We start from the raw sequence: 27642 nt of genomic DNA, 5'->3' as shown, positions 1-27642 counted from the left end.
TTAATACAACAAAATCTAAATGCACCATAAATTTATATTTGTTAATCTTGATATGAGGACATTTAAACATTTCAAACTACATAAAAATATGACAAACAATATAAAATAGAAAGAAATTTGTTGACAACCTTCTTCCAAAACATCACGATTTCTTATGTTGCAGTTAAGCAAGACGACAGCTCACACAGCTCTCCAGAAAACATATAGTGTTTTTAGTGGAGTGTTATCAACAAAAATCAGCACAGTCCCACACAATAATGTCTCTGATTTATTATCTTTTCCACAGTACAAGTTTTTCCACAAACCGTAAATCCTTTGCTGCTGTCAAGTCTGTAAACAAGTGCCTGAAACCCCACAGCCCCCACCTCAGAATAAGCTTGTGACTGTTTTAAGTCCTTCAATCAAGTTTTAACTCTTCTCCTTGTGGAAGGAATCAAGAGCCTTCTCTCTTTAAATTACTTATGTTGTATCATACAGCCTGCAACGCAGAAAATCACAGTGAAAGCCCTGGGAAAAAAACAAAACGACATGATCTCTACAGCAGGACTCGAAACTTTACAACGTTAAATGCGTTTAAAGAAGCTTCCCATTCATAAAAGCATTTTCCTTTCCAGAAATCAAGTCAATTAGAAACCCTAGGTTCTACTTAAAAACCCATTTGATCTAAAAGGGAAAACAGTCCCCTACCCATAGTCTTTTTATAAACTCTATACAGTTTCACTTGCAGAGATTTTTTTTTCCAGTCTGGAAAACAGTAGTGCAATTAGTTTTACTCCTTTTAAGTTATCTTAGTCCAGGATGTAAATAGCTCTGTGGAAAGATAAGAAGATGCTCTGGTAAACAAGGAATTTTTGCAAGCCCATGCTGGCTTACTAGTCCATTAAAGCTTGTAAGTCCACAGTGGCTTTCAACAAACTGTTGTATATACATCACTAATAACAAAGCAGAAATAAATAGGCAAAAAATGACTGTAAACTGTCTCACGTCTGAATGATTTCTCAGTAATAACGGGCTTGACAAACTGATTATATAGTCACTTAAATAAGCAGACAGTAGACAGCCGCCCTTGAGGACATCCCACTAAGGCATCCAGTCTGGAAAGTTACATTCCTAAAATCAACACAAAAAAGGGGGGAGCCAAGGAAGGACGGGAGATGGACGTTTAGAGATGCCATTTGAATGGAATCCCATCCAGGCAGCCAGTTCACTTGGATTTCTTCTTAAAAAGGCTTTTAATTTTCGATGGCTTTTTGCTTTTCTCTCCGTTATGACAAAGGTCATGAGGGATGCTGCTTATCCTGGCGACGCTCGGGGCCTCCTGCCCGGGTTTGCTGTCGTTGCCGGCTGACGAGCACGACGTGTGGCGAGGTTTCGGCACCGGGATGCCGCTGGAAAGCTGGTTCATGCTGCAGGACTTCTCCAAGATGCCGTTGTACACTTTGCTCGCAGGGCTGAAGATCATGCTCTTGGTTTCCGTCAGCCCGACGCAATCGGGGGAGCCCCGGGACACGTCGGCCGCGACGGGCGAGTCTCCTCTGGAGGAATCCTCCAGAGAGAGCTCATCTTTCGAGATTTTTCGAGGCGACAACGTTTGGTAGATCTCAAGGCTGGAAGGAGGAGACTGTTTCCTTCCGATGGAAGAATTCAAGGAGTCACATTCTGAGGCTGTGTCTGGCACTTCCCTGGATAGGTGGAGGCAAAGGGAATATGTGAAATCGATGTATTCGGAAAGGTATCAGCAGACGTTCTAACTCATTCTAAGCAAAACATCCACATATAAATGGGAGAGGCGTGAAAATTCTACCCACACTTCGACAGAATCAGAAAATGACTACGTCAAATAATGTAACTCATCGAAACTCAATGTTTAATTTTTAACATAAACTATAACGATATCCTCTAATCTACAAAACATTATAACTTAGGTTACACCTTCTTCTTTTTTTTTTTTTTTGTCTTTTGAGGGCCGCACCCAAGGCACATGGAGGTTCCCAGGCTAGGGGTCTATTCAGAGCTGAAGCCACCGGTCTACACCAGAGCCACAGCAACACCAGATCCGAGCTGCATCTTCGACCTACACCACAGCTCACGGCAACGCCAGATCCTTAACCCCCTGAGCAAGGCCAGGGATCAAACCCACAACCTCATGGTTCTTAGTCGGATTCGTTTCTGCTGCACCACAACGGTAACTCCTGTTACATCTTTTTCAATTGTCAGAGCAATGAAAATGTTTGAATTTTACAGATGTTTATCATTTCAGCTACTTTTGTGTTTTGTTTCAATACTGAAAGATTTTTTCTAAGTCACATATATTTGAAAAGATGAATTTTAGTCGCCGCCTCTCCCTTTATATTTCGTCATTAAATTGATTAAATATAGCTTCCTAAGGAAGGAAGAAAAAAATGTACACTAGGATTAAGATATAAGTTCTCCCAAGTTTAAAAGGGGAAGAGAGCTGAAGTACAACGGGTGGGAAGGGAGTGGCAAGGCAAAGGCAATGACAACAGAGCTGGGTTTTTAATGAGACCTTCAATAAAGTCTCACAAGTTTACTCCTTTGTGATCCCCCCATTCCCTGGTGGAAAGGGAAATAAAGAGGATTGGAGAAGCAAAGTTTACAGCTCCAAACCCAACACACAGTACATGCTATCAGCTATTCCTTCAAACTCCACCTCAAAGGCACCCCTTCCTACCATCCCACTGCCACCATCCTTCCGGCCCCAGCAGGGAGTCACCTCAAAGACTGTGACTGCTTCCTAACTCCTCTCCTGCTTCCACTTCGTCCCCCCCTCCAAGTTACACCTCTGCAGGGCCCTTAAAGGGGCTTTTCAAAACTCAGTCAGAGCACATCATCCCCTTGCTCAAAACTTTCCAGTGCCTCCTCCCACCTTTGGGTTAGAATCCAAAGCCCTTATCAAAATACATTAAGCCCCGTGGAGCCAGGCCCCCGCTGCCCCTCGAGCTGCACCCTCTCCCATTTTCTGCTTCTTCCCACCACGGCCTCCCCCTCGTTCCTGCCAATCCCGCGGCTCCCGCAAGGCTGTTGCACTTGCCGTTCCCTCTGCTTCTTTTTTCCGCCCCCATTTCTCCAGGGTGTATTTCTCCATGTCATTCAGGCCACTTCTCAAACGCGCTCCCTCCGGAGATGCCTCCCCCAGCCACCCCCAAAGAAGCACCATTCTCTTTCCCCTTCCCCGTCTTTGTGGAGCATCCCGGAACGTACCGGTACCTAAAATATTAACTTATTTATAGTCAGTTTCCCCAGGAAAAAAGGAAACCTAAGGAGGACAGGAAGTCTTATTAACTCCTTATTCTCTGGAAGGGAACGAGCTCATAGTGGATATTTAATGCATATGTGAGGAAGGAAGGGAGGAGGGCGGGGGGAAGAGAGGGAGGAAGGAAAAGAAATGAAGAAAGAAAGGTTGGTCTTGACGACAGGGATCGTGTTTTATTCATGTTTGTAGGCGCCATGCCTGAGATGAATAGTGTCTACTTTATGAAGAGAAGGATGAAGGAATGAAAAGCGGAGTCAAGGTAAAAGTAACTGGCAAAAGAAATAAAGTGGAAGAAGGAAGAGAGCTGAAGACAGAAAGGCAGGAACACATATGATCATAATTCACCAGCTGGAACCAGGCCAGGGCCTTGTCTCACTTGTCTTGGCAGCTCGAGTTATTAGCAAGTACATGGCACATAGCAAGGAGGACAAAACGCGTATTTATAGAGGGAACGAACTGAGAGACCTCTCACCTTGGAAGACTTAGGATCGCCAGCAATATTCATTTGTGACAGGCGTGTTTGCTGCCTTTGGCATGTACTTTATGGTCCTATCATATGTTAGATACATATTAGATTGCCAAATGTATTTAGTTTTTCCCACGTACTTACTGAAACATTTTAATTATGCCACAAGCTCTCAGAAGGTACCAAATCCCCTGGGCAAACCAAAACTTAAATAATGCTCTCATTTAATATAGTTACATGCACTGCATCGTTTTTCAAATGCTTTTACAATTTGAAAACAATGCTAAAGGGAGCAAGAGGCCGCTGAGATAGTAACCAATGACTCAGAAATCAATCACTGGTCAGGCCTTTTCTGCCGGGTTTCTTTTTGGAGTAGATGTCCATTAGTCAAATAGCATCTATCACTGTTCCCTGAAGCTGTTCAGCTTTCAGAGCTGGAGGCCGATCTGGCTAGAATTTTATGAATTTACTTTCTATTCTGCTATGTGGTATGGCTGCTCTGTATGTAAAATATTAAGCGCGTTTGAAAATGTTTCCAACTAGTTTCTAAAATCTAAATAACGTGTGGAAAGAATACTGATCTAAGTCAGGAGACCTAGATTCCTGTCCTGGTCCTGCCATTCATCAGCTGTACAACCTTGAGCAAACCACCTCATTTAGCCAGATCTCAGATTTCCTCAGGAAGAGAATTTGATTCATCTCTAATTTACTTCTAGTTCTAACATCCTAATTCAAAAATAGACAATAATCTTAAGTGTTGCTTCTTCTGCATAACTAATCAGATTTGGAGAATGGGTCCAATACGCTTTAAAAGCTCCCATTTTTTCCTACAGCATATCCTCTTTGGAATGTTGAACTTAATCATGTGTACCATTTATGTTATTTTTCTACTCTTCTTTTTTTCCACAGAGATGTGGAGTTGAATTTATGTAAGTTTAATGCACTTATAACAAGACCGAACTCAAGGTAATTTTTAAGTGTGTGTGTGTATATATATATATATATATGAGTGTATATATGCAATAAGCATAAAACACAAGGGATCTCTAAACAGTAAATGTTACTGTTATTATTATTATTATTATTTTGTAAAGATTCTGATGGTTCAATACTTAAAAGCCTAAAAATGGAGAAGAAGAAATGTTTTCTGAATGCAAATTCTTCTCATGTTTATGAGCTAGCTGTGAATTTTTGACAGTGCTCTTTCAAAGGAAGACTGAACATTTCCATCAACGTAAAAAATTCTACTGGAGTGCAGCGCTCTAGAGTTTTCCTCCTGATTTCCATAAGCAACACAAAATGAGTTTTGTCAGTAAAGCCATCTTACTGGGGACTAGGTATACTGCAAAGGTTAGACAAAAAAGCTGATCATAAAGTACTAACCAAGCAAAGCTGCACCAAATTCTCCAGGTGCAACGAGGATCAAAACCTGTACTATCTCCTTAGGAATATGCTGTGATCATCACTTGCTAATCCTAAGATTTACTTTCCCTGCGGATAAAACAACGTCCTGTGCAGAATCACAGGGCAGAGAGCCACCAGGGATCAAGGACAGCATCCAGCCCACTCCCTTTGGTTTTGTTTCTCTTACGAGAACAGTTAAGAAATTCAAGGCCACACAGCTACTAAACTGCAAAAAAAAAAAAAAAATTAGAAACTAATACCAGTTTTTCTGTCACTTAATACCATACTGCTCCAAAAGAGAAAGATGGTTTAAAGAGATTACCAATAGCAATAGGTCTCATGGAGCTGGGATCCTTAAGCTCTCCCGGGATATGCTGCTGCTTTATCCATTTTACAGAAAAAAACTGCTATGAATACCCTTCCTCTCTCACTCTCTCTCCTTCCTCCTCTGTCCCTCCTTTTCTTGTCTTTTTAAGGCTTTGAAGATGGTGGCCACACCTGGCAAGGAATAGCCTCTAGAAACTGATGGCAGCCCCCAGCTGAGAACAAGCACTGAAGCCAGGACCTCAGCGCTACAACCACAAGGAACTGAATTCTGCCTTCACAGCTGAGCTTTGCCCCCAGGCTCCAGATAAGAACAAAGTCCGGCCAACACTCCGATTTTGTGAGAAGAGAGCCTAGCCACGCGAGCTTGGGCTTTGGCGTATAGAACTGAGAGACCATAAACAGGTGTTGTTTGAAGCCACCAACTCTGCGGTAGCTTGTGACGCAGCAAGAAGAAATTCACACAACACACGTCTCCTACCCACCCAGCCAGCCCAGCCCAGCCCAGCCCAGACTGTATGCAGTTCATTCACTGCCAGTACCATTGCTTTTCAGCAGAGAAGTAAATGGCCTCCTCCTCCTCTTCATTTCGATAAAGAGCGGGGCAACTTGACACTGAGAGGATATCTGGATCGGGGGAAGGCAACGAGTGCTGTGTGTGCTGGGGGTGGTGGGGGTGCCGAGGGTGTGACGGGTGGGGAGCGTGTGGAGGAAGCTGAGCGCGCTGAGACTGCGGCGAGGACGGCACGATGCTGCGGCGGGAGCGACACAAGCTGCTGCTTCTGGCCAGTGATGCAGCAGGCTTAGCCATGGTCCCTGCAAACCAAGCGTAAATAAAAAAAGTAAGAATGCTCGCCGAATCCAATGCTCCTTCCGCGCACGCACGTTACAAATACACACAGAAGAGGACCGATGTTCTAACTCATCCCCAGCGCAGCCACCTTTATTGAATCAGGCAACTGTCCAATTACTATCATCCTCCGTCACCTGCACTGCTTCTCAGGAAAGATAAAAAGTTAAAAAAATAAATAAATAACAGAAGTGAACATAAACACGTGAGATGTGATATAAAATTTGACATTACTAAACATAAAGGTTTAAACATTTACCAAGGCAACACATCCTTCCACCTAAAAAATCAATACAGCATATTCATAAGGAATCTGCATTTGTTACAAAACTTTTAATGAATTTTAACATAAAAAAACTATTCAGTAAAATATACATTGGGTTTTTCAACAAGTATCTTGAGATACCACAAGTTGAGAAATTATAAATCAAGGATTTTTTAAATATTGTAAATACAGTCTTATTACTTGTTTGGCAGAGGTCAGACCAAAAGTTATTTCTTGAACATGGACTACCGTGGAACCAACCAAAAGTCTTGGACTAGCTTGTTTCTGCAACCAGTCTCAGTTGAGACCCACAAAGGCAGCAGACAAACTTGCCCAGTGCATAAAATCGTCACCGAACGGGCACTGCGTTTCTTTGCCTCGTTGCAGCACAGCTCTCCTAAGAGCAACCTTCTCAAGCTGAAGCTGTTCTTCTTACAGACCTCGCATGCTGCAGCATTAGAACAGGAGACGGACGGCCTTCTCACGCCTCAATTTTGTCTGTAAACCCTCGCTCCTTTCTCAAAAACGTGTTCCTTTGGAGCTCACACCATTAAGCCACGTGAATGTTTTACCTCGACTTCACCAGTCACCTCCTGGTCAGTCTCTCTCCTGGCGGTCCATCCTACCGCTCTCTCATCAACTTGAACAATCTCTTCTGGAAGCTGTACCACACACCTTAACCAATCGTGGTTTTCACCTCTTCTCACCAGACACGCACCTCTATTCTACCCCGCCACTCACCCTCATGCCTTGGTCTTGCCGTTACTCAGAATTGCTCCTTTTCTGAAATAATAAGTTTAAGACACATCCCCTGAGAGCTCATCCACAATCTCTTCTGGAAGAGATCTAGATTCTGACCACCTTTCCACCTTCCTAGTTCACACATTCTGTGCCTTCCATGATCTATCCCCGTCCACCTGAGTTCAAGGACCTCACTCTACTGACTGTCCCTTCCACTGGCTTTATTGTCATCTTCTCTCTATTTCCCACCTGCATTTAAAAATAAAAACCGAAAAAACAAACCTGAAAAACAGAGATAAACAACAACAGCAGCAAGAAAACCTCCCCTACCCTCAGACTGTTTTTCTGCTGACATCTCTTCCCTTTTATGTAATGAACAACCAAGCTGCTTTCTCCACTACTCCTCCACGCATGCATGTGTTGATGACATGACAAAACGCTCCCATACAATTTCACCACGACTTATATTCCTCGTTGCTAAACTCAGTGAGTATCTCTGTCCTTGTGTGACAATGGACCAGATGCGACATTATTCCTTCGTCCTTTCCTTGACGTCTCCAACCGTTTTCACCTCTTCCTTTGCTGTCCCTTAACTGTCCGTCTTCAACCTTCTGTTCTAGGCCTTGTTCTACTTACTCTTCTCAGGAAATGCCACTTGCAGTCTGTAGCAGCTCCAATCTGTGTCTCCAGCTTTCATCTTTCCCCTAAACTTCAGAACTTCACATCCTGCTGGACATCTGCATGTTCTGCAGGTGCCCCAGTGAAACTCAACATTTTCCTTCCTGAACCCACTCCTTCTTCTAGCTTCCTTACCTTGGTAGAAACATAAAACAAAAAAACCCACTGCCACTCACCTAGATATCTGAATTGGAAACACAGACATTCTTGACTCTTCTTCCGCCGTTATAATCCACATCTAGTGATTAGAAACAAATGAAGTGTTTCCAATTCCACCTCCTTGATATCCCTCAAATCTATCCACTTCCCCAACTCTCCACCCCTGCTGTATTATGCTGGACTACTGTACCAGACTAAAATCTGATCTTTCTCCTCCAACTTATTCTCCATACTACAGCCTGCACGTCACTTTAAAACGGAAAAAGAATATGACATCGTATTGTTTAAAACCCTTGAGTGGCTCCCCATTACTTCTAGGATTAGATTAAAGTCAAGCTCCCTCACATGGCTCAGAAGGCCCTATTCATCAGCCTCTGTTTGGGAACGAGTGTCCCTCTTCTCTACACAGGAATACCAGGAACAATACATGTCACTCAGCTCCCAAACTATCACAGTCTCTCCTGCTTCAAGGCCTCCCTTCCCCTGCTCTCCCTGGACCTCCCATTTCAGGTGTTTGCTTTAAAAAGCAGTTCCTCCGAGAAGTTTCCCAGCCCCTCCAAGTTTAAGGTCAGTGTTTGTCTTCTTGTGCTCACAATACCACAAGCACGATATCTTGTGCTCACAAGTTGGCAATATCGCAGTGTATCTCCCCATCACATAACTCATCTCAAGGCGTTGCCCTCGTCTGTCGTCCATTAGACTATGTTTCATGAGGGAAAATTATCATGTTCAAAACTGCATCACTACAACCAACACGGTGCCCAGTAAAACAGATGTACAAAAAGTTATTTACTGAGTAAATCAATGAATGACTCAAACAGAAATTGCCACTGAAATAACTTGATGGATTGAAAAAAAAGAAAGCGGGATGAAATTAAAGGGAATATTTACAGATTATCTGACTACTTCCCCTAAATACTGTACAAGGCTTTTCCAAACACAATTATATAATAGGAAAATATTTACAGTTTAGTAGGAAAACATTAGAATTTTTTTCCTTTATAATGTTTCATAGATTAGAGAAGAGAGAAGAGATGTCTTCTTTCGAATCTTTAGTCTGTTGTTCTCACTTTGCCAAAGAATAAACAATATCCCACAAATACTAAAGAATATGTCCAATCTGACACAGATAACCAAGTTCTACAAATCTGAGAATATAATGCAGCCATTCTCATCAATCACTGGTTATTTTGCTACATACAGTAAAATGCAGATACATTCGGCCATGACTAGATGTGATGAGAAAGGATGAGAGGAATCACGATTCCCTGCTTGGAGAAATGAGTGTTACTCACAGACATAGAAAAATATTGCATGAAGAAGGTTTAAGAAAATTAAATACTTGGGAGTTCCCATTGTGGCTCAGCAGCTTAAGAACCCTACTAGTATCCCTGAGGATGCGGGTTTGATCCCTGGCCTCAGTCAACGGGTTAAGGATCTGGCGTTGCCGTGAGCTATAGTATAGGCTGCAGACGTGGTTCAGATCCCGCATTGCTATGGCTGTGGTGTAGGCCAGGAACTGAAGCTCTGATTCGACCCCTAGCCTGGGAACTTCTAAATGCCACGGGTGTGGCCATTAAAAAAACAAAACAAAACAAAAAAAACAGGAAAAGAAAAGAAAAAACATAAGAAAATTAAATACTTTGTATGAGGAAAATTCCAAATAATCCAGTAAAGAATATAACATAAAGATGAAAATCAGTAAATGAGTCACATCTAGAAATTGTTTACAATTCTACAGTCATTTCCAAAAATCTTCTTCTTACATGTTTCCATCTCTTTTGCCTAGAGAAATGTACAAATGTCCATCCATTATAGTTTTATATCCTTGGAGTTGAGGGTCCCTCTTCCTTGCGACTTAAAGTGGTCTACACGGGGCTGCATATGGTAACAACACCATAAAACTCATGTAGGATTAAAAAGTAGTGCCCTTTGACCTTGTAGCAAGCTCTCCTATATGTGGATATGTCTTACCATATCTTCAGGCTATTATTAATGCTCAAGGAAAGCTGACAGCCATCCCCACCTGTGATTTATAAGCACAGTTAAGTGAAACAGAGAAGTTCACTATATAGAAATTTATTTCTGAGATAACTTTTCATTCTAATATCAATACATACATATAAAACATAGGGGTTTGATACAACACTATTTTGCTAACTGTGATTTCCTTATGGCAAAGAAGATAAAATCTGATTTTATAATGGAATCTCCCTGCCACCAACAACCAAAAATAATAATATATGGACTTCTGACTCTAGGAATACAGCAGTCACAGATAACCTGACCACCACCCCCAACTCCCGCCCACTCTTTAAAGACACTAAACACATCAATATGCTGAATAAAATATAGCAGTTTTAAATGCAAAGCTGAGTTTGCAAGGAAGAAGAGAAAATTCTCAGATGCCTCAACAGAGAGGCTGAAAGTCAGAGCTAACAGGCCTATGAGTGATGCTGGAACTGCTGTGGGAGGTTCTCGGTCTCTGTAATTTAAGGGTTTGGGATTTAATTGGGGATATAAATGAAGTCTTGAGCCCACATAAGGTGAGAAATAGGAATTGTAAGTGAGTGCTCTAGAGGAAAGCCTGGGCCTAGATGAGCTACAGTCCTCAGTGGGAGGGAATACTAGAAAAAAAAAATCTGACCAATGAGCAAGGGAACGTCCTTCAATGTATGTTCTCTGGACACAGGAATTTTAAAAGGTTCTTGTGAAATACTCAATATGCTGGGGATTTAATACTCAAGCTCAATATAAGCTAACTCATATAAGCTTGGCATTCAAGTTTATACTACCAGTAGGGTCTGTGAAATGGAACCGGAATCCAGAGAGTTAATGACAGCAACAAAGAATGGTCCTGAGCAGGGGACGCCCTTGAAACTACTGCCAGAAGCAAGATCAATCATTTTGAGGACACGCCTGTTCTTCACCAAGTGTTTCCCAGGGGGAAGGAGAAAAAGGTAAGTCCCTTTAAGATGGCTCTGTAAAAAATCATGAAACCGGAGAAGGCAACCTACTATGCAAACTCGAGAAACAGCTGCAATAATCAGAAACACCAAATAATACAATCACCAAATAAAACTAAAGCATAAGGATGTTTAAAATCATTAAACTATAAAATAAAAATGAAAATATGAGAAAAGAACAAGGCATTTTTTAAAAAGTAGATTAAGAATCAGGAGAACTGATAAAAATGAAACCAGTCACTGAAATTAAAAATTCAAAGGACAGACTAAACAAAATTAGACCTGATGAAAGAATAAGTAATCTAGAAGTCTGACTGAAGGAAATTTCTGTGAATGTAGCACAATTAGATAAAAAGAAAGGTTAAGAGATGTAGAGGATAAAATAAGATTCAATATATAACGAATAGGCTGATATTAGTTCTAATATTTCTATACAGCTAATATTCCAGTAGGAGTGAATAGGAGAAATATTCAAAGAGGATATGACTAATAATTTTTCATAATTGAAAAAAGATATAAACCTGCAGATTCAAAAGCACATCAAGTAGCAGGGAAAAAAATTCTACACATAATTATATTATAGAGAAACTGTATAACAAAAAAGAAAATGAAAACATTTTCTAAGCAATCAGAAAGAAACGACAGATTGCCTAAAAAAGAAACTGGAATAATTTGGCTAAAACTTCTCAACAATAACAACAAGAGGCCAGAAAATAATGACAAATATTTTCAAAATACTATAGGAGAAATAATTATTAATCTCAAATTTGATATACAGTTAAACTATTATGCTCAAGTGAAAATAAAGACATCTTCAAAGACTAAGAGAACTTACCACTTCCAGTTGCTCACTAAAAGAACTTTAACTAAAGAACATATTTTGAAGGAAGAATAGGGAAAAAAGGAGGGTAAAAAAGCAAAATACAATGATGAATAGAGAAACATAAAAGTATTTTTAAACAATGACCAAATAAAACAATAAAAAAAATGACTTTTGCAAGGTATTCAAAAAAACCCAAGATACGAGACAACATTACATACATGTACGTAAAACAGAGTAAGGATTCAAACCTAAGCAATCTTGTTCCAGGGCCCAAATTCTTAGCCACTACATTACCTCTGTAAGAGTTTAAAAAAAAAAAAAAAAAAAGAGGGAAGAAAAAGGAGTATTCCTTGACTTATTTTATGATGCTAATATAACCCTGATACCAAAGTCAAACAGAGAATGTCAGAAAGGAAAATTGACTAATCTAATTACTATTTAAAAACATAAAAATCCAGAATTCCTGCTGTAGTGCAAGGGGATCAACAGCATCTCTGCAGTGTTGGGATGTAGAGGTTTGTCCCAATGTAGGCTTGATCCCCTGCTGGGCACAGTAGGTTGAAGGATCCGGCGCTGCTGCATCTGTGGCTGAAGTCACAACTACAGACTTGATTCGATCCCTGGCCCAGGAACTCCACGTGCTGCAGGGCAGCCAAAAAAAGGCAAAAAGTAAAAATAAAATAAATGAAAATGTAAAAATCCTAAATAAAATAACAAACCAAATCTAATTATTATAAAAACAGAACATTGTGGCAAAAATAGTTTCACTGACATTTAAAGGAATTTATTTAAACAGATTAAAATTCAACAGAATAAAGAAAAATAAAACAAGCTATTACCTCAAATTATGCATAAAAATAATGTGGTAAAATTTAACATCTATTGATTTAAAAGAAAACTCATTCTTAGCAAAACAAAAATACAGATTAATTTCCTTAACTTAAAAGTAATCCACCAGAAACAGAGCAAAATAAATAAATAAATAAAAAAGCCTGGAAATAGGGAAGCATTATATTCCAAAATATTGAAAGCATTCTCTTTAAAGTCAGAAACAGCAATCACTATTTGTCTGAAATCACCTTAGTACTTTTATTCAACATTTTACTGCAGGTCTTAGATGTGATAATAATGGGAAAAGGCACAACTAATTATCACTGTCCACACAAAAAAATCCAAAAGACTGGCATAGTGAAATTCAATGTTTCTGTATACAAAATAAAAGTGTACCAAAATCAACAGCATTTCCCTACATATTAGCAACAAGCAATATGAAATGTACCTTTTTAAAGGGAACACATGTAACTATAAAAAACAGGCTATAAGATACCTTAAACTTAATCTTTAAAAAGGACATGCAAAAACTGTAGAAAAAATTATAGATTTTATTTAAAAGCAGGAGTTCCCACTGTGGCTCAGCAACCTGACATAGGTCCATGAGGATATGGGTTTGATCCCTGGCCTTGCTCAGTGAGTTAAGGATCCGGCGTTGCCATAAGTACAGTGTAGACCGAGGTTGCAGCTTAGATGGGTGTGGCTGTTGCTGCAGCAAGTGCAGTTGTACACCAGCAGCTGCAACTGTCATTCGACCCCTAGCCTGGGAACTTCCATACTCAGCAGGTGAGGCAGTAAAAAGGAAAGATAAAAATAAAATAAGAATAAAATAAAAGCAGATCTCAATAAATGGAATTTATGAATAATGACTCTTCCCAAATAAATAAATTCAAAGAAATTCCAGTAAAAGCCCAATGGAACTTTTCATGGGGTTCCCTGAGCTGATCCTAAAAGTCTTAAAAATAATTTTCCAGGAGTAGCAATTCTGAAATTGAATAATAATCAGGCCTATCGAATATCAATACTTACTATAAAGCTGTAATTTATTTGGGAAGAGTCGTTATAGCAAATAGAGTCTAGTCCGCTACCAAGAGTTTATTAGCAGTTCCAGAAATCATGCTTTTAAAACTGAGCAAAATGGAGTATTACTTTTGTGCCACTGGGTGGAGACAGAGCTCTCAAAGTGTAGTCTTTGGCATAAGTTATTTTTTAGAGATATTAAACTTCAGCATTTCTAAAACACCATACTGAACTGAAAACCAACTCTTGTACTTTTTCATATTTGAAAGTTCAAATTTCTCTGTATACCACAATCACTAAAGACTTGATTATTCATACTTAGTGTTACATGTTTTCTTTTAAGGTACATGTGGATATGTTATCCTACCAAAAGTACTTTAAAAAAAGGGGGAAAAAAACTAGTTCATTTTAGGGAAAACATCTATGCGCACTTCTGATATTGAATAACTGTGGATTCTAAGGAGGAACGGCAACTTTAAACAGCTATCATTTATGAATCAGTGTTGTATACGGCAAGCTTAAGGGCACATAATTCAAATAAACACAGGTTGACACTACTCAAACGGCAGAGCTGGCCCAGACCTGGATAAAACCTTGCAGCCATCCTTACTTGCAGCACGGGGCAAGCGAAGTGACTGAGGTCACACACTTTCAGTGTCCAGGGCATTGACAACCTGTCCTCTCCCCCCTCTGCTTGTAAGAGTTCATTGTTTCCCCAATCTGCTTGCATTATCTGTCTGCCATTAAACCAGATAATTACAATCACAGAAATGAACACAACCCCATAGTCACTGGCTAATTATATGCAGATTTAGGGCTTTATTTCATAAAATTGTTTTAAAATTAGAACCCTTTCTAAGTCATAACTTTAGGAAAGCTGTAAGAATCACACAGAAAAATTCCAACTGCTTATATATCATGCTTCATGTCTCAAAGGCTGGAATTTCTGGGTAAGTTTTCAACTGATCAATGATTAAATTTTGCTCTCCATTTTTTAGAATCTTGTGCTAGCTATACTGTTTCTAAAAGGTTACAAAGACTGGGGAAATGAATCAGGCTGGCAACGATAACAATAAAGAGTTTTTCAAATAATTTTTAATAAAACAAATACATCCTTTTATTATTTACTTATTTATTCATTGTAGGGCCACACCTGTGGCATATGGAAGTTCCTGGGCTAGGGGTCAAATGAGAGCTGCAGCTGTAGGCCTACAACACAGCCACAGCCACACCAGATCCAAGCTGCATCTGTGACCTATACTACAGCTTGTGGCAACGCCGGATCCTTAACCTAGTGAGCAAGGCCAGGGATCGAACCCTCATCCTCACAGACACTGTGTGGGTTCCTAGCCCACTGAGCCACAATAGGAATTCTACAAATACATCATTTTAAATTTAAATTATCTATAACTTTAGAAAAAGTCCAAATATTTATGATTAAATTCTATAATTTATTTAATGAAATCTAAAATATTTAAATTTCACCTTCCTACCAAAATGTATTCTTTACATTGGTAAACATTTTTAAAGAATAGCATATAACAAAGCAACCATAATGAAAAGTGTACATGTTAAAACCACCTTTGAGAGAAGCTCCACTTTCAAGCAATAGAAAAATTAATGTTTTCTAAACAAACACAATTTAATTTTGTTTAAACTGGTTTAGTGCTTTATGAGTTAAGTAAATAATGGAAGAATATTAAAACTGGAAAAGCAAAACAAAATACTACGAAACATGTCTAATGGAAAGGCAACTCAATTTAAACTAAATCGACTGGCTCAAAGTCACATAGTTGGTCAGTTTAGTGGAAGGGCTGGGGTTGGAACTCAAGTTTCCAAGGTCTTCCTCTATGTTTTACTACGTTCTCCTACAGCCTGAGCTGCCATATGAAAGGATCTTTTCCCTCAAAGCTCAGCACTTCACACAATGACTTAACATGTATAATGTGTTGTTACATATACGTAACACACACACCTCATACAGTATCCTCAAACAGTAAACGCAATGAACAAGAGAAAAGAGAAAACGAAGAGTGAATGCAATTTCTCATCATAGATTTCTAAGCAAAGGATTCATCAAAAGCATGGCAGAAAGTTACTTTTAAAACTGTACCAACTCTCTTTCTGAACTCGCCACTCACCAGGAAACTGTGACACTATTGGGGGTGTGTCTTCATCTAAATCATCAACTCCTCCAGCAATGGGATAGGGTGGAATGGAGACTCTGGGCATCACCACCCAGCTGTGATCAGAATAGAGGGAAGAGGTGAGGCTGGGGAGTCCCGAGTTATGGGCTATCTGAAAGCCACAGATCTTCTCAATCTGCTGCCAGCGAAAAAGTCGTTCTCGTAAACAAGTTGTCAACTCAGAGAGAGCTTTCCTGGAAAAGCCAATACAGGAATTACCTGTTGCATCAAAGCGTCTTTAATATGGCACTGAAAAACGGCAACTATGTGAACAGACCGAGGCAATTAACCAATTCCAAGAAGAAATGACCTCCTCTTGCAATCAGTATAAATTATATAATAGCCCATGATTAAACGACAAATTAAAATATCAACTGTCTAAAAATTACACATTTCAACACAAGACAAATGAACAGATAGCTCCAATAATATTCTTACTTTGCTTCCAGAATTTTATGATCTACTTCATCTAGGGAGGAGCTATGTGCAACATGCAGGGTCCCAAAGACTGTGCTTCTCTTCTTTTTAATTTTCTCTGCCTAGAAACCCAAGGAGAGAAAAACAAGGATGGGGAAAAATACACATATACTAATAAGGTTTATTTTGTTTTGAATGTATTAATAATTTAAAAATCAATGGAGAAATATTAGCCAAGACACAGCCCTATTTTTCAAAAAAGAAAACAGATGAGGCAGAAAAAGCATGCTTTCCTAAATTCAACTTTGTTCTGGAGAATTTTTCTCTTATTTCTATGGATCAGAAAGACCTGAATCTTCTATTAAAACTAGCAGAGTAATACTAACTATACCCTACTGCAACGGAGGTGTTAGTGAGTGAACCGAGTTTTTTTTTGCTGTTGTTGTTTTTCTAGAAATCAGATTAAGACTCAATAATTTCACACCATTATTAAGAGTCAGACATTAATTTCTAGTAACTACTAACCTGAATCACATATGAAGCAGCAACCTAGAGGAGAAAAGCTCTGTATAAAACATTTATGATAGTGATAAAAGGGATGATTTTTAACTGATACTAAGGTCATTTTGAAAGGTATGTACTTCTCTAATTTTACTTTTAAAGTCTATGATTTGGAGAGTCAATTTATGTAATTATGTTCCAATTCACGAAAACAATCTGTGATACTAAAAATTTCATTCAGATCTTATATCCCAACTGGTCAATCCCTTTAGAAATGTAGTAAGTTTTGAAATATCATGGAGTACCTCATCTTTAGCAATAGCTAGTTGCATTTCAGCATTCTGCCTTTTAATATTGTAGTACTGGACTTCTACTTCATGCGTTAGCTGAAGCCATTTTTGAAGTGCATCTGGAACAGACCAGCTGCTTCTGAGTTCAAATTCTTTTTCAGCCTTTTTTAAAGCCATTCGAACCTGGGAAGGAGGTAGGAAGGCAGAGGGGGAGGAGTGGGAGAGAGGGAGAGGGAGGAGTAGAGGAAGGTGAGAGAGGTTGGAGAGAGAATGAGAAATTTCTCTTTTTAAAAGATATTTAGGACCCTTTTTTAAAAGAAATTTAAGATTTTTAGTACCAACATTAAGAGAAAAAGTAATCTGAATTACGCTCTTGGCAAACATCTTTTTAATAAGCACAGTTTAAACAATATATTTCTAATGTGAAACTAAAGCTTAAGTTTTAAGTACATCTTAAACTTGCCAATAAACAAAATTGTAAAGCCAGAGGGTGAGAGGAAGACTGCATATATCTTTGGTTTCAGTACTGCATTTTATATTTTATAACAGCCAGAATGAAAGAAAAAACCCAGGGCATGTATAAATTAAAATGGATTACATTTTTTCTCGTAGTGTATTTTTTTAATTTACTACCTAAAACAGGGTGAATACCTGTTCTACTACCCCTTCCAATGTCCCCAGAAGACCTTACTGTAGCTACCAAACTATACACTCATTTTTTTTAAAGTAATTGTACCATTTTAAAAAGTTTTTCATGACATCTTTTTTATGGCCAGTTATTTCTCATTGTTATGGGCATATCTGCCTATCACAGTCTGTTTTACCACTTCTATTTAATTTTTTCCTGCTTCTAACATACCAGAAAAAGTACATAAATTAGCATTTGAGACCAAGTGTAAATTTTGAGAAAATAAACTGAGTAAAAGTTTTGATTTTTCCATGGGAAACTATGAACAGCTGCAGTGTCAGGATACGGAAGTTTTTCTTCTAGTTGCCCCGTAAGGGAGCCAGGCAATAAACAGAAAACTAAAATGCATAGTTATGTGAAGTAGTATTAAGTGCTAAGGAAAAACTCTCAAGGAAAAGTCTCACTAAGAAAATGATAGAGAAGGGAGAGGTAAGCAACTCTAGGAATGATTTACTTAAAAACTAGCAAGAGCTCAAGCTAAGGTTGTGTAAAGATACACGATGGAATTTATGAAATTATGTACACACACTCGAGACTTTCAAAGTGATGAATGCTCTAGAGAGCATCCTGTTTCTGGAGCACCATCTCCGCAAATTAATTTCCCCCAAAGTTATGTAAGGTAACCAAAACTTCATTCCTAAACGAAGATGTGGAAGAACATTTGAGCTGATCAAACCCAATTCATTTAAAGAAACCTTATCATGTGCCAGAATAAACGAGAGTACTATACACAAATTTCTGATAAAGAGAACAGCTGTCAGATACCCTGGGGTGGGGGTGGGGGGAATGTAGAAAATTATTTTTTTAAACTCTAAAATTTTAAGAAAAATCACAAGCAGACAAGAAGTAAACAATTCCAGATACAGATGTTAACAGCAAAGGTGAAACAGCACTCAGGACAATGCTGAGGACAGGAGTCCCGTGCAATGTGCTTGGGGCAATGCTATGCTCATTACAAGAGGGCTGGCTGAGCTGTGTGCTGTCCCTGCTAATCCAGGAGGATCTGAGCGCAGGTCCTGTGACCTGGAGTTCCACATAACACTACAAAGTGTAGGTCACAGGCTCCTTCTCTCGCCAGATTTTAAAGCTAAGATTCCTATTCAGTTTTCATTGCCAAGCAAGTACACAGAGATTCTGAATAAATTCGCTCATGTTTTCCACCTTTAATCAGAAAGATTTTCCTAAATGTTATGTTCATACATTTATTTTCCCTAAAAGAGCTCAATGAACACATGTGGCACAGAACTGATAGATTTCTGTGTCTGGTATAAATTGAGGCTGACCAATGTTTTGATTGAGTATCACATAATGACTCAAAATTTTAAATTCGGACCTTCTAATAACAGCAACTATTTTCTGTTAGTATTCACGAGTTTATCATTTGACCTGAATTCCAACCCTCAGCTTGAATTACATTGTTATTTATAAGGAAATAGATGAAATGAAAATTGAGTCATTAATAGCTTTTAAAAAGGAATTATTAAATTATTTAAAAATTTGGTAATAATCATTTATATAATTTTTGTGTCTTAGGCATAGAACAGCAATAAGTAAAAACATGATGTCACAGAAACAAATAGCTTAAATATCTGAAAACCTGGCTTCTGGACCCAACTTTCTGATTTATAACCTCTGTGACCTTCGGCAAGTTTTTTACTTTCTGAGGCTGATTGTTTCATGTACAACAGGGCTACTATGACTTGCCCTGACTTTAGGCTTCTTGAGACTTTTAAGAACAAAATAATTTATGTGGGAAGTATTTAAACCACAGAAAATATAAAGTGGTACTATTATTCGCCCCAAAGCTTTTGTTTTATGGAAAATAACACTATACCAACTATGTACCAGATTTTCCTGCCTTCTAATTTTGAGAGGCTGATTACCCTCCAGACAAGATACAGAAATGCTTCTTCAAACTATGTGGAACTGTGGATTATATGACATTACATGAAAATTAATTTTCCAGTTAAACTCACTTCTATAAACAAAAGCTTTTAATAGCAGTATGGGAAAACATGAACTTTGGAACAAGATACATGTAATCTTGCCTTTGCTACATAATAGCTGTGTGACCTAAGGCAAATTATTTAACCCCTCTACACATCCTCATCTGTAAACGAGAATAATATTTACGTATAGTGAGGATGACAATTTATAAGCAAACCATCTGTAACGCTGTGCATAGCATAAACTTCTGGCACAGAGGAAGCCCTCATAAAATTGGGTTCCTTATTTCTGGACTCATGTTGGACAGAGGTGCTTTTAAATACCCAGTTCTCTCCTTTAAACCACCCTCACTGACTCGGGATCTCACCAGGATGACTACATTTGTGCTGGCATATAACCTCGCCGTCATCTTCGGGTTCCCTGAGGTGTGCAGGCCCCCTGCGCCCCAAGCCCCATACCAGAATGTTTGTGCTCTGGGGGTCCTTCTTTACGTTGTGGCTTTTCCCTCACTGTGAGGCGGTCTCCTGTAAAATACTGCTATCAGTTTATGTCTCTACAGAATTCCTACTGCTTTCCTATCTGCAAAGTTCAGAAAAACAGCTAACAAGCTTTTCAGGTGAAGTCTCGGTGGAAACAGGCATGGGGCTCTCACAGGACCACAGGCCACCGTATCTCATTCTGAGACACTGTCTCATTTGGGCTGGGCCTTTTTTCTTAACTCCTTGGTTCTTTACTACATTCTGTACAGACCAGGTTTGTCAGGTAAACCGACCTGAGTGCAAAATAGGTCGAGGAGTCAGCTTAGAGAACAAACTCCTTACGTGGAAAAGACCAAGAAAACAGATAGATGTCTGGGGTATGAAAGAAACAACAGTTAACAGTTAACAAAACAGACAGCTGCATTCAGTCAGACAATTCCTACCAAAAGTGACAATCTTGAAGGAAGTAGTAATGTCCCCCGAACATTTTCTCATGAGTTGAAACTGAAACTCCTCCATTACCTAGGTTTTATTTCTTATTTAATACCTGACTGAGAAGGCAACAGTGCACAAAGCAAAGTGGGAGGCAGAATACCTAGGCTCTGGGCCCTGCTTTACGAGTGAGTCACTCTCCATTAACTCGAGTAAGTTTTCTCTTCTTCATTCTGCTCCTCAGTTTTTTATCAGTAAAGAAAGGGTCAAAGTCAGAAGGAGATTAGGCCATGGAAAGAGAGGTTGGAGTGACATGCTTTGAAGATGAAGGAAGGGGCCAGGAGCCAAGAAATGCAGGCAGCCTGTAGGAGTTGGAAACGGCAAGGAAACAGATCCTCCCCTGGAGCCTCCAGAAGGAATGTAGCCCTGAGGACCTATTTTAGACTCTGACTTCAAGAACTATAAGATAATAAATGTGTGTTGTTTTAAGCCACTATGTTTGTGGTGATTTTTTTTTTTATAGCAGAATTATAAAACTAATATGAGTGCCTGTAATTAAATTCTCCCAGGACCTCCCCCCCCTCCTTTTCTGAAGGATTGTGCAATGCCTGAATTCTATCTTGGGTAAATGCACAATAGAAGCAGATATTAGAAAGGGTATGTTTTAGACAACTTCAGAATTTGTGGCAGATTATGTTCTAAAACCAAGAACAGGATTCAGATGGATATTTCATAGAGATTCTTAACATCTGCAGACGTTTAATATTAGATATACTGTACTAGGTTATAGCCAGAAACGGAAACATACTATAGATGTTAGGTTAGGGAAACACCTTAAAATCACTTAGGACAATTAACATGGCGTGGGACAGGGCTTCACGAAGGACTGAACATGATGGCAACTTCATCTTTTAGTGGGTACTTTGTTATTTTGCTATATGAACACTGACCAGTGCTAACAATATGAACAGACGGCTCTCTTGCCAACAAGGGAAGAGCATATGATACATGACGGAACTAAATGCAGGAGACTGAACAGAACCCCGAAAAACGCCTCAGCGGGCAATACCAATACCCTCGCAAATACTTTTTAAAATATGAAATACCTGTTCCAATTCCTGCTCTGCATATTGACGTCTACTCAATTCACATTCAGCTCCCTCCCTTAGCTCTCTCAGCCGACAAGCCTCCTCCTTTGCGTAATTGATTTCATCCATCATTTTGCGCTCTAGGTTTTGCTTTTCTACAGCAACATTTCTGTTTTCTTCCTGTGCCTTTTCAAGCCTTACAGAACAATAAAAATGAAAATTCCTCACAAAAGTTTCCAAAATTTCATCACTTTAAATGAAGAATAAATATGTATCAAGCAATAGGATACATGTTTCAATCCGAATTCGTAACACTGGTTTTTTTACCAGTCTTAAACTTGGACAACAAAAACGTCAGGTAGCCTGCTACGTAGCTCTTCTGGCCACCTTGAGTGAGAAATACAGGGAAAGCGGGGAAATGCCCATCACAAGAAGACTTTTAGGAAAATCATACGTATTTAAATCATGTTAAAAATAAAATTCGATGACACAATTCTACCGATATTTATTTCCACTGGTCTTCCACCCATTTATTCCCTACCACATACTTTTAGAATAAAGCTGTAATTATGATAATGTGATACTTTTCTAAAAATATGAGGTGTACATACCATTCCTGATGTACCAACCTACATACAAATGTGTAGGTACATGCCCATATTACAGATTCACCAACTGTATTTTCCCCACACAAATAACAAGGTTTAGAGTCTTTTCTACCTACTCACCTCTCTTGTAAGTCCATGAGACTTTGCTCTGCAGTCTGTAGACTCTCTAAGTCTTTCATCATTTTTGCAACATGTTCTTTTGATGTCTTATTCTGTGTGTAAGCAAACCAGCACCCTCCAACACCAATTACTATAGAAACAGTGAGGATAAAATCTTTCATCCAATTATGAGGAGGGCCTAGGAAGAGAATTACAGATGGTTAATCTTTGAGTATAATAGAATCTCAACACAGAGCCACTTATTTTAAAAAGTATTAGATATCTAAAACCAAAACAAAATATGGAAACATCCCTCCTATTATACAAGCTCTGGCCTTTTAATAATTTTTTTTTCAAATAATCAGTGTACTTATTATAACTATGTGATATACTAGACCTACAGGAGAGCAGAGATAAACCTGCACGGATGCACCATGCCCCTTCTGTACAAGAGGCAGTGACAAAACTCCTGGGACCTCTGAAAAAGCAACAGCATCTCCAATCATGTACAGAGAGGTCTTCTGCGGGGTAAAAGAAGCTATAAAGAGTATCACCATTATTCCAACTCCTTTCCTTTAGACAAGTTAGGCAGCTGTCATGCTTTGATCAACAAACTGAAATCCTAATCATCCACCAAAAAGCATTAGCCCCAGGCATGCAACTAATTGATGTTAATCAGTGATTCTCAACCAAAGGTGATATTCCCCCCAGCAGACACTGGACAATTTCCACTTTGCCACAACGGGAAAGGTGGAAGTGGGGGGTGTTTGTTACTGGTTTCTCTGGTAGGAAGAGGCCAGGGATGTTGCTAAACATCCAGAAAGGCACAAATTCTTCCCTGCCCACCTCTGGTGGGAACAAAGACTTATCCAGGAATTGTCCAGCCCAGAATGTGAATAGTAGCAAGGTCGAGAAACCACGGGTTAAACGATCTTCATGAGTAATGTTTTCGGTGGCTACTTGCCAGAGATATCTGGGTTACTAGAGGGAAACGTGGACTGCCTGCCCTGTGGCACAGGCATGACCAACCCCCCGCGTGGTTTCTAATGTCAGGAGCAAGGAGCTAGGGCCTGCTGTCTTCTTCAGTGATACAAAACAAAGACAGTGCCAGTCAAATAATTTCCTAGTTTATCCCTGAGTGTGGGGGCTCTCTGGAGAGAGATATGATAACCAATACAATATAATGCAGTATTTGTTATGAAGAGATAACTGTTTTTCATTGAAAAACTGCCTAACTGTCCAGGTCGCCATCAAGACATTTTGCGTGTCTAATGAGATGACGAGCTCTACAGAAATGGCAAGTTCTCATGTTTACCAATTTAGGGCTCATATATATTTACACAGTGTGATAAATACTGTGCTCTCTACCAGAGACCCTCAGCTATGCTTGTCTCCAGAGTGCAGACCCTCGCCTAACGGGAAAGAGATTCTCCCTTCACCCTTTAGTAGAAGGCTAAAACCTCCAAAGGGTTTATTTTTATTCTGCCTCAGACCGAGAGGTTCAGCTCAGGCTCTAGTTCAAATAGGAGCCTTGTTCAGGCTGAACTATCATCACCAGAAATAACAGTAACAGATGGACAAGTCCCAAACTGGGCAATAAGTACCACAAACTGGACAAGATTTTAGTAAAGACTCCTTTAAAATGTATCTCTGTTCACTTGACAATGCTAGTTTGTTTTTTTTTAATAAATCTAACGTGGGTGTTCCAACTGCAGGGATCATTCCCTCAAATAATAATTCTAAGACAAACACATTAAAAAGGTAATGCATCATTAACTTCTTAACTGGTTTGTTTATTAAAACATTTGTTTTCAACATTCTTTGAGACTAGTTTGGTTTCTTTTCAAATAATACTGCTTGGCTTAGAGGGTAGTTTGTTCTTGGATGAATAAAATAGAAACATTCCCGACCAGGTTGTATATAGAGAGAAATTCTATAGTTTAAGTCCTATTTGCCCCAATCATTCACATGGAAAAATTAGATCGAATCTCAACAGAAGACAACCAACCCCCAGCAGATTCAGTTGAAAACTTAGGACAAGGAAAAGGTTAGAAAGGGTATCATCTCTGTGGAATGCCTGGCACTTCGATAGTGTTCCATTTCCTAGGGTTTGTAATTTCCACCAACAGTGCATTTCCACCAACTCTCACAAAGGGGAGTTCCAGCTGTTTCACCAGCTGCTCTTTTAGCCTGAGCCAAAAAAGAACCACCAGTAAAGTTATGGAATCTATCCAACCACTCCAGTAAGCCTTTTATAGCAGGGGCACTCTCCATACGGTCTCATAGAAAATCTGTAAGTCTCTTAACTCCAAGAACTGAGGCAAAATAAATATTAGTTTCTGGAGTTATAATTTGTCAAAGCCATTTTTCTTGCGATTAATTTTGCTATTCCTTTTTAGCTTCTGAAAAATAAAATGTAATTCCTCTAAAATGCGTACTCTTCAAACACATTCTCCCAAAGCTTTCTGTAATTTGAAATTAAATGAAGTAAACGTATTAAACTTTCCTTCTGGGAAGAAAGTATTCCTGTCAAATTAAAGAAGAAGGTTTATTTTCCTTACAAAAATGACATAGTTTCTAAATCGTTTCTTTTTCAGAACAATCAAATAGCATTCTCTGCCTAGTGCTTCTGCCAAGATAGTCTGTTACTTCGTACAGTTTCACGTGGGCCTTTAGGGCCTCTGTTTTTGATCTACATCTAAAAAGTCCTTTTCCTGGTAAGCAATGAAGACAAGTTAGGATTTATTACTTCATGTCATCAAGATGGCGAGACTGCACCTTTTTAAAGGGACTCTTCAGTGAACGAACGAACGTCCAGCTATAATAACATCAACCTTAAGACTGCGGCCAAGAGCTTTAAAACTAGAAATTTAATTCTAAATTATCAACAAATATACAGGTTTTACAACTTTTTGTATCAGTAACCAGCACTGAAAATTCTACTCTCCACATTTCCATGACAGAAAATCTCACCCTACAAATCTTTTGTTCTTAGGGTATTATTTCATTTCTTCTATACCTAACAGAGGATTCCTCTTAGTGGTCTACTTTCTTTTTTCTTTCTTAAATAACAAACAGAGGATCTGATTATTCTTTTCCATCATATTTTGTGAGAGAGAGTACTAACGTGTTAGAGGTCCAAACAAAACCACATCCAGTGCCTTGAGCTGAAGTTTCTGTCTGTGACTCCGGTCGCTGATTTTCAACTGAGAGATCATAAACGAAGGTTCATGCACTGCTATCCTGTTCATTTAAGAAATACATATATGTTAAACAAAAATGATTCTAGTATGTAAATTTAAGTAGTTCAGCCACATATTTAATGCTTTACATGATTACTTCAAGAGTTCATCCATGTATGATTATAACACTTTATTATAATATATACGAAAAACCTTCTCAGTGCAAACTCAGCAGTGCAAATGCTCTCGTATGCTAATAATTTAGTTGTTATATTGATATTTTTGTTTTTAAAGGTTACTTTATACTGTAACTTACTTTGACTTAGAAATTGATTAAATTCAAAATATTTTATAATCATTATTTTCTATCATTTCGCAAACAAGAAAACTATAATTTACTTAATAGATTTTTAAAAATCATTCTCAATTTAGATCTTACCACTTTTCTTTATAAACGTCTTTTTAAAAACCTATACCTTTACATTCTAATACTTAAATTATTTAAAAATTAAAGTCCCTGAAGTCATAAATGGAAAGAAAAAGTCATCACTGCTTTGGGAGTAAACGGATAGACTTATGTAATAAGAAGTATTGAACCATTTCTTTAGTAATGAAAAAAGTACGCAGGATACCAAAAGGCACAGGAGAAATAGGAAATGAAATCACTTTTGTTTTGGACTTCAAATCCAAGGAGCCCAGGGGTCAACTAAGATTTCTTATCAACCAAGTATGATGCCAATAAGGATCTTATGACACTTTATGTGTAATGAAGTATAATAATAATAAATAAAGTAATAAAGTATAATAATAATAATTGTAAGTAATAATAAAAACAAGCACATACTAGGTGCTAGGTCCGGAGTTTAATTAAAAAAATTTTTAAAAACTTTTAATATATTTAAAATTGCCATTTTATAGACGAGGAAACTAAGGTAGTGAGAGGCTGAGCAACTTGCTCGAGGTTACATAATGAATAAGAAAGCTGGGATTCAAACCCAAACGTGTATGATTACAAGGGCTACTCTGAATCATTACATTTTATTTAAGAAGACTTCAGAACCTCTGAGCAGGAAGAAGTTACACGAAGTCCTCTGAGGCTCCTCTAAAAACTTTAGAGAGGGAGTTCCCATTGTGGAGCAGTGGTTAACGAATCCGACTAGGAACCATGAAGTTGCGGGTTCGGTCCCTGCCCTTGCTCAGGGGGTTAAGGATCCGGCGTTGCCGTGAGCTGTGGTGTAGGTTGCAGACGCGGCTCGGATCCCGCGTTGCTGTGGCTCTGGCATAGGCTGGTAGCTACAGCTCCGATTCCACCCCTAGCCTGGGAACCTCCATATGCCACGGGAGCAGCCCAAGAAATAGCAAAAAGAAAAAAAAAGAAAAAGAAAAAAGACGAGGGAAAAACATTAATAAATAAATAAAAAAATTTAAAAACTTTAGAGAGTAAAGAATTCTAACTTTTTCTTTAGAAAAATGCCTTCCTTCGTTCTCTCTCTCTCGGGTATACTTCTGTTACATCTTTAGTATGACACTATGAAACTGCTTAAAGCCATACCATACCTCATCTCTTTACCCCCAAACCCAGCATGGTGCTTGGCAAAAGTAGACTGCATAACAGATGAGTGAATGCATGGATGAAGGCATGAGTGACTAGCAATGCTATCAGTAGACTACAGTTAAGAGAGACAGTGAGATGTAGTAAAAAGGAAACCATAAAACGGAATTCCATGCAAAGTTCAACATGAGCCCAGAGGTGGAAGCCGGAGTTCACACAGGTCTGAAAGGAATGAGGTGTCAGGTGAAGGGAGCCTTCATATAAGCTCTGGTAACCAGAACTATAGAATACAGAAAATACAGTAAAAGGCTTCAAGATAACCATGACATAAAACTTACATGATTTGAGCTACCTACTGCGGATGTAACAATA

At 38.8% G+C, this 27642-nt stretch overlaps 1 protein-coding gene across 2 annotated transcripts in view; it reads right to left on the bottom strand.

The window, feature by feature from the left end:
• The window catches only part of STIM2 (stromal interaction molecule 2), a 153066-nt gene continuing 125424 nt past the window's right edge, over window positions 1-27642 (bottom strand). Inside the window, 9 exon segments of one of the 2 annotated variants that reach the window (NM_001435944.1) lie at window positions 1-1682; window positions 6011-6284; window positions 15943-16181; window positions 16426-16526; window positions 16930-16953; window positions 17211-17378; window positions 21848-22025; window positions 22558-22735; window positions 25664-25779. In NM_001435944.1, coding sequence (NP_001422873.1) covers window positions 1205-1682; window positions 6011-6284; window positions 15943-16181; window positions 16426-16526; window positions 16930-16953; window positions 17211-17378; window positions 21848-22025; window positions 22558-22735; window positions 25664-25779 — 1756 coding nt within the window. In that variant the 3' untranslated portion in view covers window positions 1-1204. 2 annotated transcript variants of the gene reach the window in all.

The sequence above is a fragment of the Sus scrofa genome, chromosome 8 (genome assembly GCF_054392235.1).
Source record: "Sus scrofa isolate SSC_HxYL_T2T_F1_AM1 chromosome 8, Sscrofa_HxYL_maternal_Yorkshire_Landrace_v2.0, whole genome shotgun sequence".
NCBI classification, from domain to species: domain Eukaryota; kingdom Metazoa; phylum Chordata; class Mammalia; order Artiodactyla; family Suidae; genus Sus; species Sus scrofa.
This window is presented reverse-complemented; position numbering and strand designations above follow the sequence as displayed.